The 14394-nt window shown below is 36.0% G+C and overlaps 1 protein-coding gene across 1 annotated transcript; it reads right to left on the bottom strand.

Moving 5' to 3' along the window:
• Positions 1 to 4151: 4151 nt before the first annotated feature.
• On the bottom strand, positions 4152 to 7568 carry LOC110884810 (receptor-like protein 7). Its single transcript, XM_022132522.2, has one exon. The coding sequence runs from the start codon at positions 7566 to 7568 to the stop codon at positions 4152 to 4154; it is 3417 nt and encodes a 1138-aa protein (XP_021988214.1).
• Between the last annotated feature and the right edge of the window lie 6826 nt (positions 7569 to 14394).

Here is a 14394-nt window from a genome sequence, read left to right as displayed (position 1 = left end):
GAGACAATGAAATCAATGGATCGAGACCAGTGATGGTTGCAAGTCGAGACCAACTGATGATGACTCGAGATCATTGAAGATTGTGAGTTGAGTCCAGCACAGATGACTCGAGACCACTTAAGGTTGCGAGTCGAGACTGATGGTTGACTACTCGAGACAGCAGATGAATTCGAGTCGAGACCTGCAAAACAGATATGAGATAATACTGTTGAATCGAAATCCCTGATTTTCAGCACTTTTCAAAATTCAAAGATATCGAAATCTTTGAATTTTCTTGATCAGCAAATCTCCGTGAAATCAGCAAACAGAAATCACTGAAATCACACAAACCAAAATCACCACCAATAACAAAGAATATGCTAAGAACAGTTTGAAGATGTGAATCTTAAGAACAAGAAACACACCCCACCGAACTTAACTCCTGCGACACAGAACTAATAAACAAGATCAGTAACGACAGAAAATTCTTGAATCCGAATGATACCAAAAACCGAACCAAGATTTGGTTTCTTGGCTCTGATACCAATTGTAAAACCACTTAGGATCTTTCAATGATATCAACTTCTTGTGTAAGTGCGGAAATCGAACACAAGAGGATTCAAGAATAATAATAAACGAAACCAATAACAAAACAATTAAAATCAAACCGGAACTTGCATTCAGTAATTAATTGTGACTGATACAAGTCCACCAATCGGTTTCGGCTCCCCTTGTTCTTAATCAACTGATCAACCTCAAAACAATGATAGAGGTTCAACTATATACTAAGACCTATGGGCTGTTAACCCACTAAAGCCCAAGTCCGAAACCCTTACATAACCCAAAACATAGTTTCGACTCAAACACTAAGTAGTTAAAACATTACAAAATCAACCTTGTACTTTTAGCATTCTCTATGAATAAACCTTAAGGTTCCAACAAGTGGTGCGTTGAAGCTTATGTTGTGTGAGGTCTCCGGTTCGAAACCCAGGCCTCTCCATTTTATTTATTTTGAGTCTTTTGGACCTTTTAGATACGGCATAACAATCCTTTTCGCATCTTCACATGATGTTATATACTTTTCAAGCTCAGTTATTTCACTAATCGTGATGCAGCCCAACTGGTATGTTCGTTGTTGTGAGATCAAAGGGAACTGGGTTCGACTCTCGTCCCTTATATTTCTTTCTTTTCAATTTCTTTACCCATGTACAGAATGGATTTACCCATGTACAGAATGGATCAAAATGGCAAGTGAAAAGATTTATAAAGTTAATCCGCAAAATACCCCTGGTAAAGTTAATCCCCAAAATACCCCTGATTAAAAATGGGGTTTTCTTTCCCCATGTACAGAATGGATCAAAATGGCAAGTGAAAAGATTTATAAAGTAATAGATGAACCAAATGAACAGTGCAGGGGTATTTACATGATTTTAGCTGCCTCATCAACTTCCACTATTGCCTATTTTCTTGGGTCTGTTTGGTATAAGGTAATGGAATGGATAAGGGAATGAAATGGACGAGGTAATTGAATTGACGGGGGAATGCAATGGATCATTACCATTTCATGTCTTGTTTGGGTACCATGCAGGAATGAAATGAATTATTATTGTGTATTGTTTGGTAGACAAGAAAAACGAAGGAATAAAAACAGTGGTGAGTAGTGGTGGTCGATGGTAGTGATTGCGGGTGGTTTATAGGTGGCGACGCTAGGTGGTGGCAGAGGCGGCGATAGGTGGTGGCGGCGGCGGCGAGTGATGGTGGAGGCGGAGACGACGGGTGGTAGTGACATGGGTGGTGGCGGCGACGGTCGTCGGTGGTGGTTGGTGGCAGCGGAGGTGGTGGTGGGTGGCGGCGGCGGCGGCGAGTGGCATTGGCGGCTGTGGTGGTTGGTGGCGGCGGTGGGTGGCAACGGTGGCAGGTGGTGGCAGCGGTGATGGCTGTCAGGGTGGCGGTGAAGGCGGTGGAGGCGGTTACGGGTTGCGGGTGGAGGTGGCGATGGCGAAGGTGGCGGGTTGTGGTGTTTTTAATGAATGATGCAAGAGGAGATGAAATGAAAAAAAAAACATTGGGGTGGATGGAATGATTTTGAGGGAATGGAATGCCTTATGGAGTGGGTGATTTCATTTAATTGACCAACCAAACACCCATTTCTTCATTCCCTCGTAATGATCCATTCCATTCTGTCTCTCATTCCTGCATACTAAACATTACCTTATAGTGATTTGAAAGAAATCGAGTGTAGGAGATAGAGAGAGAGAGAGAGGGGAACGGCGGGTGATGAGGAACCAGCCACCCTCTTAGCCTTCGGGCGAGACCAATGGTGATGGTTTGATGGTTTTGAAGCAGGAAATGATGAAGGCGGCACTCATGGTAGGGGGTTCTAGGGTTCCGATGAGTATACCGGTGATGCTCATTGGACGATCTAGAGACAGAATGGGAGACTTGAAGATGATTTTGAACAATTGGAATCTCAAACACTTGAAACTGTGCCCGTTGAAGTCGGGTAGGTTTCTGGCGTGAATTCCGGTAAACTCTTTTTCCCTGCATGTCTCCTGTTTCCTATAGATAGGCTCATATATAAACCGTGTATTCCAATTAGTAATAAACGTGTATTATAAACCGTGTATTCCAATTAATAATAAACGGTCTTAATAAGCAATCTTAAACACCACTTGAGGGTCATTTGATGAGAATAATCTAATATGTTGATTGCAGGGACATTGTACGTGGAGGATGTGCTGCTTAGGAAAGTTTCATTCATGGATGAATCTAAGACAATTGACATCCATTTTATTCCAAGTGTATGATTACATTATTAACATCTATTGATGTGTAATTGTGTTTTATCAGAAAGTTAAATATTATGGTCTCATTTTATATAAATTGCATCAATGTTCTTTTTACAGCAAGTATGACTAAGTTTTGTTATGTTAAGCCAACTATGATGATGGGTCAAAAGAAGAGTGAATTTCAAGGATTGTCCTTTATCTTTATACCCATTTTCAGGCGCTGTTCTTTATGTATAAAATTGATGAGTTTTGTACTTTATCTTTTAAAAGTTATCACGTTTTGTCCTTTTGACATAACCCAGTTTGATTTTTCAGTTAAATGTGGTCATGTGCAGGTCATGTGAGGGTAGAACTGTCATTTAATGCCTTTTTTAATACCCAAAGTAATCATCTTCCCCAATTTCATTACCTTAGGGAATTGGGTGGCGTTCGTGTATCACGCTTCTCCACGCGTGATACTTGCTTCTTCACGATGCGCCCCTGGTGACCTTACCTTATTCTTTTGTCATTACAACACTAAAAAACCTGTCCACCGAACGGGTATACTACTAGTTACTATCTAGACCCTTCTTTTGTCATTACAACACTAAAAAACCCGTCCACCGGACGGGTATTGTCGTTTCTTTTTTTTTTTTCTTAAGGTAGTGATTTACTAACTTTCGTATGTACCGTCGTAAGTTGGTTATTTTGTTCACGTTCCAAACCCGTCATAAGTATTCGTTTTAACATGTGTCGATACCATCATGTTTTGTAACTGTCGAATATACCGTCGTGTGGGTTTTTACCGTTACGTAAAATGTCCCGTCCTGATTGTTTTTTTATCTATGGGTGGTGGCCCACTGGTTTCTTTTTAGAAACGTTGATTTAAAAAAAAAATGTTGATTTAAAAGTCTTTAATTGTTGCATCTTGCTTCAATTTGGGCCCGCCCTTAAAACCCATGTAACATGGGCTGGCTATTGATGAGAAAAAAACTATGATATCGACATGGAAGACAAATGCGACTCAGCGACTGTGATGATCATATCGTTTTCTGGTACACATATACATATACTCTCTAATCTATGTCTAATTGCTTTTAAACGTTAGTAAAAATCTGTTTCTTCCGTTATTCTTCTAGAGAACCCATGAATCGCAAGTGTTTGTAATAATGCCCACCAACTGTTCGATGAAATATCTCAGTGAATGTTAAGTTACTTTTAATATAATTTTAATTCATACAAACAAATCTTGAATGCATCTTTAGTTTTGAAATGTATGAGATTAATAAACTATCGAAACCTTAGTAATATTCCCATTTCTTGCTTCAAGAATTCACTTTCTGTATCTATATATACATCGAAAAATTTAGAAGATAAAAGAGAAAGAATTTTACACTTCGAAACTCACAGTTTGGTGAACGGAGACGCTGCTTCGGATGAAGAAGTCGACGAAGAAGTAGACAACAGTTTTGTTTGGTCAAAGCAAGTGCATTTTGCATCATGAATGGCTTGCTTTCTAGAGAAATCAAGTTTAGTACAATACACACAGTACCTTCCTTTTGATTGGTCAGCTACTGATTCGAATTCACTGTCGTCTGAGTTTTCATCGCTGGATACCGTCTCCTTTTCATCGTCTTCGTCTTCTTCAAATAAACGACACGGTGCGTAACGGATACCTAGGACCAGACAAATCGTTATGACAAGTTTGTTTGTGTAGTCGTTCCAAAGGTATCTCCCTGTCTTAGTCAACATAATAGGTGCTGTGACAATGGCTGCACCTGACCCGAATCCCACCCCGGTGAATATGAACTGCCAGTCATATCCGTTCTTCGATTCTTGAAACGGTGGTACATTTTCTGTTGTGGGAATGTTTGAACCAGGGCAGTTTCTGGTTAACGGAAGACCACATAATTCCTTGTTGCCTAAATAGGAATCATTCTCAAAAGTCTGAAATTGGTTGCTTATTGGGATTCTTCCTTTCAACTGATTGTTTGACAAATTAAGTGTAGAAAGAAACGTAAGACTTGCAAGTGTATATGGGATCTCTCCAGTTAACTTGTTTGATGACATGTCTAATGACTCCAGCTGACTCAAATTTCCCATAGATGGTGGGATGGTGCCTGTGAACGCATTACGTGATACGTTGAGAACATACAATGCTTTGAGCTGCCCAATTGCGCGCGGTATTTCCCCTGAAAAATTATTATTCGAGATATCAATGGATGTGAAAACTCTCAAGATTTTGACCAACTCCAACTCGAGTCCTTTGACTGTGACTGTGACTGTATCTTGATAGTAGTAATTACTAAGTTGTAATACAGTGAAGCTGAGGTGCTTCTTTTTTGGTGGATCTCCGTTATCATCATTCATCATAGCAGCCCATTGTCTGAAACAGTTTTTAGGGATTTCACCGTCTAAATAGTTGGAAGATATGTCTACGATCTGAAGCTTTGACCAATTATTATGCTGGGTTTGACCACATGCCACTGATCCATGTAACCTGTTGGATCGCAACACAAGAACACGCAAGTTGGCGTTTTTACTCAAAGAACATGGATACGTGTCGTTTATCTTGTTTTTTCCTAGGTTTAACACTTCTAACATCGTGCAATTAACTAAAGATTCTGGAATCTTCCCTTCTAGAAGATTTTCATGCAGATCTAGAGTGTTCAACCCGCAGTTGCTTGGAAATGTTCCCTCAATTCGACCGCTAAGACTATTGTTCGCCAAGTTTAGCACACCAAGACTGCTACCTAATTCGATCAAACAATTTGGTATGCTTCCGTTTAACCGATTGTTTGACATATCAAGAACCTTCAGGTAGGCAGCATTGCATATGGTTTGCGGGATCACACCAGTGAGTGCATTGTTAGAAACCGAAAAGAAATATGCATAGCCGAGGTTTCCCCCAATGCCTTCCGGGAGTGATAAGTTGAAACGATTGTTTGAATAGTCGATGAATGTGGCGGTTTGTGGCGGAATTGGAATCACCCCATTGATAAGATTCGAATGCAAGTCAAGTACAAAAAGATCGGGAAAATTATAAGGCTCTTCGAGGCCCGTTAACCGGTTACGAGAAAGATTCATATATGAAAGACTTCCATTCCCAACTTCCCATATCCATGTGGGTATATTTCCTTCGATTTTGTTGCTGGAAAGATCAAGAGTTACCAATTTTGATTGGTTTCTTAGATTAGGGAACTTGATAAGATTGCACGAAGCCAACTTTAAGGTCGAAAATTTTGGAAGATGATTCACAAGGGTGATGTTATTGCTCGTTTGGATCGAAAAATTATTAAATGAAAGATCGAGAGTTGTTAGATTGCTCAGACGATCTTGAAAATCTTCGGTTCTTATGGTCCCACTCAGGTTATTCGATGATAATAACAAGATACTAAGCTTTTGAAGTTCAAAGATAGATCTTGGAATTTCTCCACTGAGTTTGTTACTACTCAAATCAAGTGTAACCAATGAAGATAATGACGGATTAGTGAAATTAGCAAGTAACCCGCTGAAATTATTATTGGAAAGTTGCATCGTTTGCAACTTTTGCAAAGTGAACAAAGTTGAAGGTATACTTCCACTAAAATCATTAAATCCTAAATCAACATAAACAAGATTTTCAAGACCTTGAAAGTGAGCAGAAGGAATCATACCCGATAAACTGTTACGCGACAAATCAACATGTGTAAGATTCTTGCACATTTGAAATGATGGAATTTGCCCAGTAAAGTTGTTCGATGACAAATCTATGTACCCCAGTTGGGTGAGATTTTGTATAGATTTTGGTATTGGTCCACTGAAATTACCGACGAAGAGCTCAATTCTCGATAAATTCTTTAGATTTCCAATAGATTCTGGTATCCCACCAGAAAAATTTGTGTGGCTGAGCATTAAACTTTGTAGGGATCCATTAACCGGAAAATCGGGTAACGAACCGGAAAGATTCTTGTTAAGAGCTAAGTCAAGAATTTGTAAATTCTGCAACTGAAGGACCTTATTGGGAAATGTTCCTAGCAAATTACAAGAACCAAGTTTCATAACCGTCAGATTCGTGAAATTTGCAAAGAAATCAGGAACTGGTGCACTTATGTTGTTTAATGCTAGACGAATTTCCAAAAGTGACCGTAAATTCTCAAGAGAATTATCTAAAGGCCCCGAAAGTTGACAATTCGACAAGCTTAAAACCTCCAAGTTACGTAAAGATGAAGATAAACTCTGTCCCCAATCAAATCTTTGTGATGATATATTCACATTATCAAGATAAAGACCTCTTAACTTTGTAAAGTTTTGAACAAACGTGGCTAGATTCGGGTTTTCCAGTCCCAGCGAACGAGTTCCGAATGAGAATAATGAAGAAAGATCTAGAACTTCCAGCGAACTCAGCTGCGATAATTCTCCAGGAATCTGACCCGAAAAACCTGAATTCGACAAGTTTAAATTCTTTAAACTTGCAAAACTGCCAAATCTCGAAGGAATCTGTGAGAAATTGAAGTTATTTGCAGCAAGATTCAGGCTTTCAAGACTCTGCAGACCAAAAAGAACACTGGAATCATTAATTCCAACCGAAATCGTTTCGTTGCTTAAATCCAGACCGATAACTTGACCCGTTGTGCTGCAAGTGACACCCAACCAATTGCAGCAATCTGTGACATTTGGGTTCCAAGAAACCAGCTTTGTTGCAAGTGAAGAATTGAAGTGGAGATCGTTCTTTAACTGAATCAAGACCGATTGCTGGTCGCTTTGACATTGACCAGAAACAGATAACAAGATCAGGTAAAAGGGTATGAAAAAGATGTGAAAAAACAGATGGGGTTTCATTGGGAACTAGAATCAGAGACACCCATATGATGATAATAAAACTACTAGAAGAAATGGAATTATAAAGATTCAACTGGAATACCTTTCTAGGGTTGTACCAGAAATTTCGGTGAAGTGGGTTTGCAGCGAATAATTAGGACTAGAGACAGAAAACAGAGGGTTGAAAAGAGTATCGTTTTTTTGTTTGGTGTGGTTGGCGTCGACCTATTTTTGTTTACCAGGTCAGTGCGTTGACTAATACTGAATTTGATATATTCTCTCTTTATTATTACATCTCTTTATTATTACATGTAAACTTTTTTAATAAACAAAATTTATAAGAGTGTATTAGGGTGTAAGGGTGCATGTCTAATGAGAATATGAGACTAGACAAAATTTATCCCCACTCAATCTTGTGCCATGTCATTTCTCCTCTTATTCTTCCCTCTTGCCCAAAAAACATAAGAGGTGCACGCCTAAAATAAGATTAGGCAAACTAATTTAAAAAAAAAAAAACCAAACATGTGATTGGCGGTGGACATGCCGTGCGGCAAGGGGGTTGCCTAACCCACCCCGCACACCCTAAGGGGCTCTATGGGATAGAATTTTGGTTAGCAGGTACCTATTTGCAAAGTGCCAAACATGGATTCAGGATGGGATTTTGGGATAGTGAACCCGGGCATGATTAAGAAAGAAGAAGGCTGGAAAAGTCTAGGAAATTGGAATTGGGTTCAGGGGGTTCAAAGGAACACCGCCGTAATTGATTTTGGTAATTTTGGGTTGAAATGAGGTGTTACTTGATGGTTGGTTGTTTGTGTTGGGTGCATTTTGGTGGGTGTCCGCTTTATCCCAAGCATATGTAAGACTATCTGTTGTGAAGAGGTGAAAAGTGAAAAGAAATGTTGTCACATAGGTAGGAGTGATTTCAACTTTCAGACTCACTAACATGTTATGGAGAGGTTAAAGGCGAGTTAGTTTTTTTAAAGGGAGTGTATGGTGTGTGTGAATGGCTTTAGTCAATCGAAGAAATGACTAAATATTGGTAGTGCCCCTATCACGCCCCTGAGGGGGATGTTCCACGCCCATGGTCCCCCGTGGCACTCTTTCACGCCCATCTTTAATGCCCAAAACATATAGTCTAAGAATATAAACGAGTTGAACCGCTTCGTTAACTTAAAAGAGATTGCACTGAACCCCATTGATTCCAGCTCTATACTTGAATTTAATATTAAAATAATTTCAATTGTATAAAGTAGGTTTCTAATTTTATATTATCCCTAATCTACAATGTTTGCATTTATGTCATATGTCTCCTTCAACATGGCGTGTGGTGACTGACCCAAACTTGAGGTTCCTCCTTTTGGGACACAAGTGACGGACCTAGAAATTATTTATTGGGGGTGCGGATGAGGCATTCAATCATATTATCAAGGGGTGTGCAGTGGCTGAGCCACACTTTGAACAACGGTGTCGTCCGACACCATTGAATTTTGTGTAACAAATATAACGTATAATAGGAAAAATTCGAGCGACACCATTGTCCTTTTACAAACGATCCCATTGTTTTGTTTTCTTCTAAAAGAATTACATAAAAACAAATTTATATTTCAAAAATTAAGCCCAAATACTTGAATTTAATTAGTATACTTTAAATCATTAAAGATCCATGCTTAATTTTTATTTTTTCTAATCCAGTAAGCATTATAGCCCCATGTCTAATTGGTTTTGTTTCAATTGTTTAACCTAATAGAATGTTTGATGATCATTTGAATATGCGTGCACTTGTTTGTTATAATGAAAAGAGTAAACTTCCGTTTTGCTCCCTGTGGTTTGGTCACTTTAACGGTTTTGCCCAAACCTTTCAAAATAGCCATTTTACTCCCTGATCTTTGAAGGCCTTCATGATTTTGCTCCCCGCCCCTTAACTTCATCCATTTGAGCAGTTAAAGCATGTCACGTGCAAAACACCTGAGGGGCAATTATGTCTTTTCCCAACCCTGATTAATGAGTCACATTTAAAACCCTAACAACTCATTATCTGCTTCCCCATTTCATCTTCTTCCCCATCACATTCAAAACCCTAACTTCCATTAGCTACTTTTTTGAGCAAGATCAAGTTTCCAACTGAATCGATTTGTTTCGGATCAAGATTTGATAACTTGGAACAGATTTACATTGATTTCGATTTGGTTGAACAAGATCAAGTTAGTTGAAAACAAAGTTTTTTATTCATAAACATCATATACATTCAAAATTGTTAAAAAATTACAACTGAATAACATCAGAAACAGAAAAATTGGAATAAAAAATGCATCATCAGTTCTTATTATACGCACATATCAATCACTCATACGCATCACTGTTCGTATTCTTCATACATTCTGAGTTGTAGATCTGTATCGAAGATTGCTTGTTTTGAGTGATTGTGATAGTTTCTAATTTGTTTCTGATCTTTAGAAATTGTTTCAAAATTGTTCTTGAACACATTCTGATCTGGTTGTGAACTTCGAGAAACGAAGAAGAGAACTAAGCTGGATAAAATCTGCGATTGTGATGGGGAAGAAGATGAAATGGGGAAGCAGATAATAGGTTGTTAGGGTTTTAAATGTGACTCATTAATTAGGGTTGGGAAAAGACATAATTGCCCCTCAGGTGTTTTGCACGTGACATGCTTTAATTGCTTAAATGGATGACGTTAAGGGGCAAGGAGCAAAATCATGAAGGCCTTCATAGATCAGGGAGTAAAATGGCTATTTTGAAAGGTTTGGGGCAAAACCGTTAAACTGACCAAACCACATAGAGCAAAACGGAAGTTTACTCTAATGAATAAGTTGTTTTTTTTTTTTTTTTTTTGCAAGTTCATATTGAAAACATTATGAATCGTTTTCAAAACATTAAAATGCGTACAGAGCAACTATTAAATGCATTTTTATATATTTCAAATGTCTTTGTAATTTTATTATGTGTTTTTATTCAATTACATTGTACTTTTACTGTGATATTTGTTTTTATTATGTGATTTGGCCCGACTGGATCTGAACCGATCCAAAAAGTTCGACTCCGGGTACTATAAATTGGGGTATCCATAAAAAATGGCACCATAAGAAAAAAGTTCTGACTCCGCCACTGAGGGTGTGGTCGGATTTTTTGCCTAAAATATACATTAGAATTTTTTTTAAGGGGTGCAGCCGTCCACCCAGAACTATAAATAAGTCCGCCACTGAACTGGTGCCCTGTTATTATTATTAAATTTGACTACTTCGGACAAGATATTTTAAGGAAGGAAATATAAAACCTTTTATGTTATTACCTTGTGAGAACGTAATTCATATACACTTATTTTTATACTTAAAAAGTGTATAAATTAAATATACAATTATACGACAATTAAAGCTAGAAGTACATTTGAGCTATTAAGTTTGGTTTATATCACTCTACATTTAGAAAAAGAATAAGTTTCCTTATGAATAAGTATTTTTTTATTATTATATTTGAAACGTACAACAGAATTCTTGAATAATAAAAACCAATACCGTGTATTTTGACATTTTGGAATTCGGAGACTTATTAAATTTTATTACGTCTGATAAAAGCTATCCATCTTTTACTAAATATATTATTCTTCTTTTAATTTAAAATTCTGAATTAGGTCTATGATCAAATCAAAAATTGAAAGGGTCTTAAAATAATAAACCATACTTATATTGTTATATAATACGAATTCTAATATTCTAAATTAAAAGAGGACAGGTAATAAGAAACAAAAATATATGCACGGGTAAGCACCTTCTTTTATTAAATTTCAGTTTTGAGGTCATCAAATAGAAATAAGTTTAATTTTTTTTTCTACACCATGTGATATTGTGATTGTGATAGGATGTTTTTAGGTGTCACAACAATCACCTTATACTTTTTTCTGATGTGTAAATTTGATTGCGTATTGCAATAACGGTCGTTGGAAATAATTGAATTGAATGATAATAATAAACATATTTTGTCGACACATACAAAAAGTAGTCAAACAACTTGAATTAATCTATTTAAGATCAATACTAAGATTAATAAATTACTCGATTAATAGACATTTATTAAAACTATAAACCAATTTGTATAGAAGCAACTCTTAAGGGTCGATCGGACACCCGTGACAAATAAATTTTAATACAATATTTAGAACTGAAACCTGAAGGACATCCAAAATTTTTTGATGACACCCATAATTAGAGTGAATTTCAAGGATTGTCCTTTATCTTTATACCATTTTCAGGCGATGTCCTTTATCTTTATACCATTTTCAGGCGATGTCCTTTATGTTTAAAATTGACGAGTTTTATACTTTATGTTTTCAAATCATACATGTCTTGTCCTTTAATCCAAACTCAGTTAATTTTTTCTGTTAAATCTGATCACTCAAGGGCAATTTGGTCTTTTTATAAATTACTTAAAAAGTAAGTTAATAATTAAAACAAATTTAAAAAATAATATAATATATAATATAATATGTGTATACATATTTATATATAAAGAAACAACCTCCCTCTCTCTCTCTAGCTCTCTCTCTACCTCTCCCCAGCCACTACCAACAACCACCTCTGGCCACTACCCTCCAACACTCTAAACCACTTCTCTCTTTCTACCTCTTCGTATAATTCCACCACATCAAAATCAATCATCATCTTCAATAAATTCAACATTTCAATGCCAAATTTGTTCTTGATTAGGTCACACGGCTACCAATCTTACGCTACAATGTCAATTCTATACTCAAGTACCATAGAACCATCAAAACACTAACGGCGTCTACCCAAAAATATCCTAGAACCACAGACCCCACCCTTTTACTCTACCCACCAATCACACATACCCTAAGCATATGGACCTCACCTCCTCACACACTCTTAAGCAGCAAAGGTTTTCCATGTAACTACCCTAGCCGCAACCCTAGGGGCGGCGATAGTGTTTCCTAGCGGCAAACTACCCTAGGGGGCTTCCCTGCATGGTGCCTCGTCCCCCCTAATAAGGAAATACTGACTCTATAAATACTAACCTTTAATACGAGGGTTGGTATGTGCTTTCAATGTTACTAGTAAATTATTCGTTCATTGCCCATATGGGGATCAAACGTGTTATGTTAGTGTATAGTTTTGGTCCAATTATGTGAATTCATGAATAAGGAGACTAAAACCGAAATCTGAACATACCAAAGGACCATCCGTGTAATTTATTTATACACAAGGTTAAAATGTTTTATTAAAAAGTTAAATTTATTAAAAAACGTTAGACTAGATTATAAGAAGACTTTTTATCCTTTTCCGTTGACTTTTGTCCATTCATATTTCACTAATTCACTCTATTTTACACATTTATTTTGTACCTATTTCCCCCCTATTTCAACTATTTGATACCTTTCACAACTAGATTTGACTTAATAATTCGTTAAAAGATCATCATAAAAACTATCGTTTATATATAAAAAAAGAATCAAATCCAAAACAATATTTTACTCTTCATTTTTTTATAGTAGTTGACTAATCATTAACTCACCCCGACGACTTTGATGGACATAGCAGTGGGTTTGGTTATATCCAACTTGAAATAGTTATTATAGTCTTTCTGATTTGGGCGTTTTTAATGCCAAACACGCCCCAAACACGTCCATTCTTGACCCTGAGCGTGCAATATTCCACGCCATATGGGGCATTTCATTGACCAATCACATCTAACCCCTCCTTCTTTGGCCAATCAAGTTTTTCATTGTTTTTTTTTTCTATTTTTTTAATTCTTTACACATCTTTAACATAATGCACATATCCCCACTACACCTATTTTAGAAAAATGCCCCTTTGCTGGCAAGGACGACACGTGACAGACAACAGCCAAGGGTGGGGCATTATTCACCCAAACGACTACGCATGGTCTTACAATTTATTATATATATATATATATATATATATATATATATATATATATATATATATATATATATATATATATATATATATATATATATATAGGGGAAGGATAAATCGAAAACCCACTTGAGTTGAGAAAACTCAGAAAATCTTTGTAAAAAAACCATGTAAACTCAAGAAACATTTCTAAAAAAAATAGGAAATGTAATATACATATATTTGAACATTTTTAAAAAAGAAACACAAAAAAACACCGAGTAGTTTTTTTTTTAAAATGTTACAAAATTTCAGGTTACATAATATATATGTCCAAAAAAAATGTAACATACAAATTTTCAAGTTTTTTTTTAAAAAAAATAGTAAGCGTTTTTTACATTTTTTTTCATAAATAGGTCCGTGTACATTTATATTACATTCCCTATTTTTTTTAGAAAAAAATAAAAATGTTACATAGGGTTTATTTCGGTTTTCTCAACTCACATGGGTTTTCGATTTATCTTTCCCCTATATATATATATATATATATATATATATATATATATATATATATATATATATATATATATATATATATATATATATATATATATATATATATATATATATATATATATATATATATATATAGGGGACCGCTAAAATGAGAACCACTTCCAGTTGTAAGAACCATAGGAACCACTTTATAGCCTTTAGATCAACTTGATGGATGGATGAGATTAAAAGTAACAAAAACTAATATTAAATAAAATTTGTCTTATTATGTCTTTTATATTTTAATCAAAAAGGGTAGATTGGTAAAATAACTTTTTTTTTGTCTTTTTCACTTTATTATTTTTTAATTACTTTTTGTTTTATTATATTACTTTTTATTTTTTAAAAAGATTTCTTTATTAAACAAAAATTTTGAAAATCAGATTTTTTATATAAAAAAAATT

The sequence above is a fragment of the Helianthus annuus genome, chromosome 10 (assembly GCF_002127325.2).
Source record: "Helianthus annuus cultivar XRQ/B chromosome 10, HanXRQr2.0-SUNRISE, whole genome shotgun sequence".
In the NCBI taxonomy this organism is placed as follows: domain Eukaryota; kingdom Viridiplantae; phylum Streptophyta; class Magnoliopsida; order Asterales; family Asteraceae; genus Helianthus; species Helianthus annuus.
This window is presented reverse-complemented; position numbering and strand designations above follow the sequence as displayed.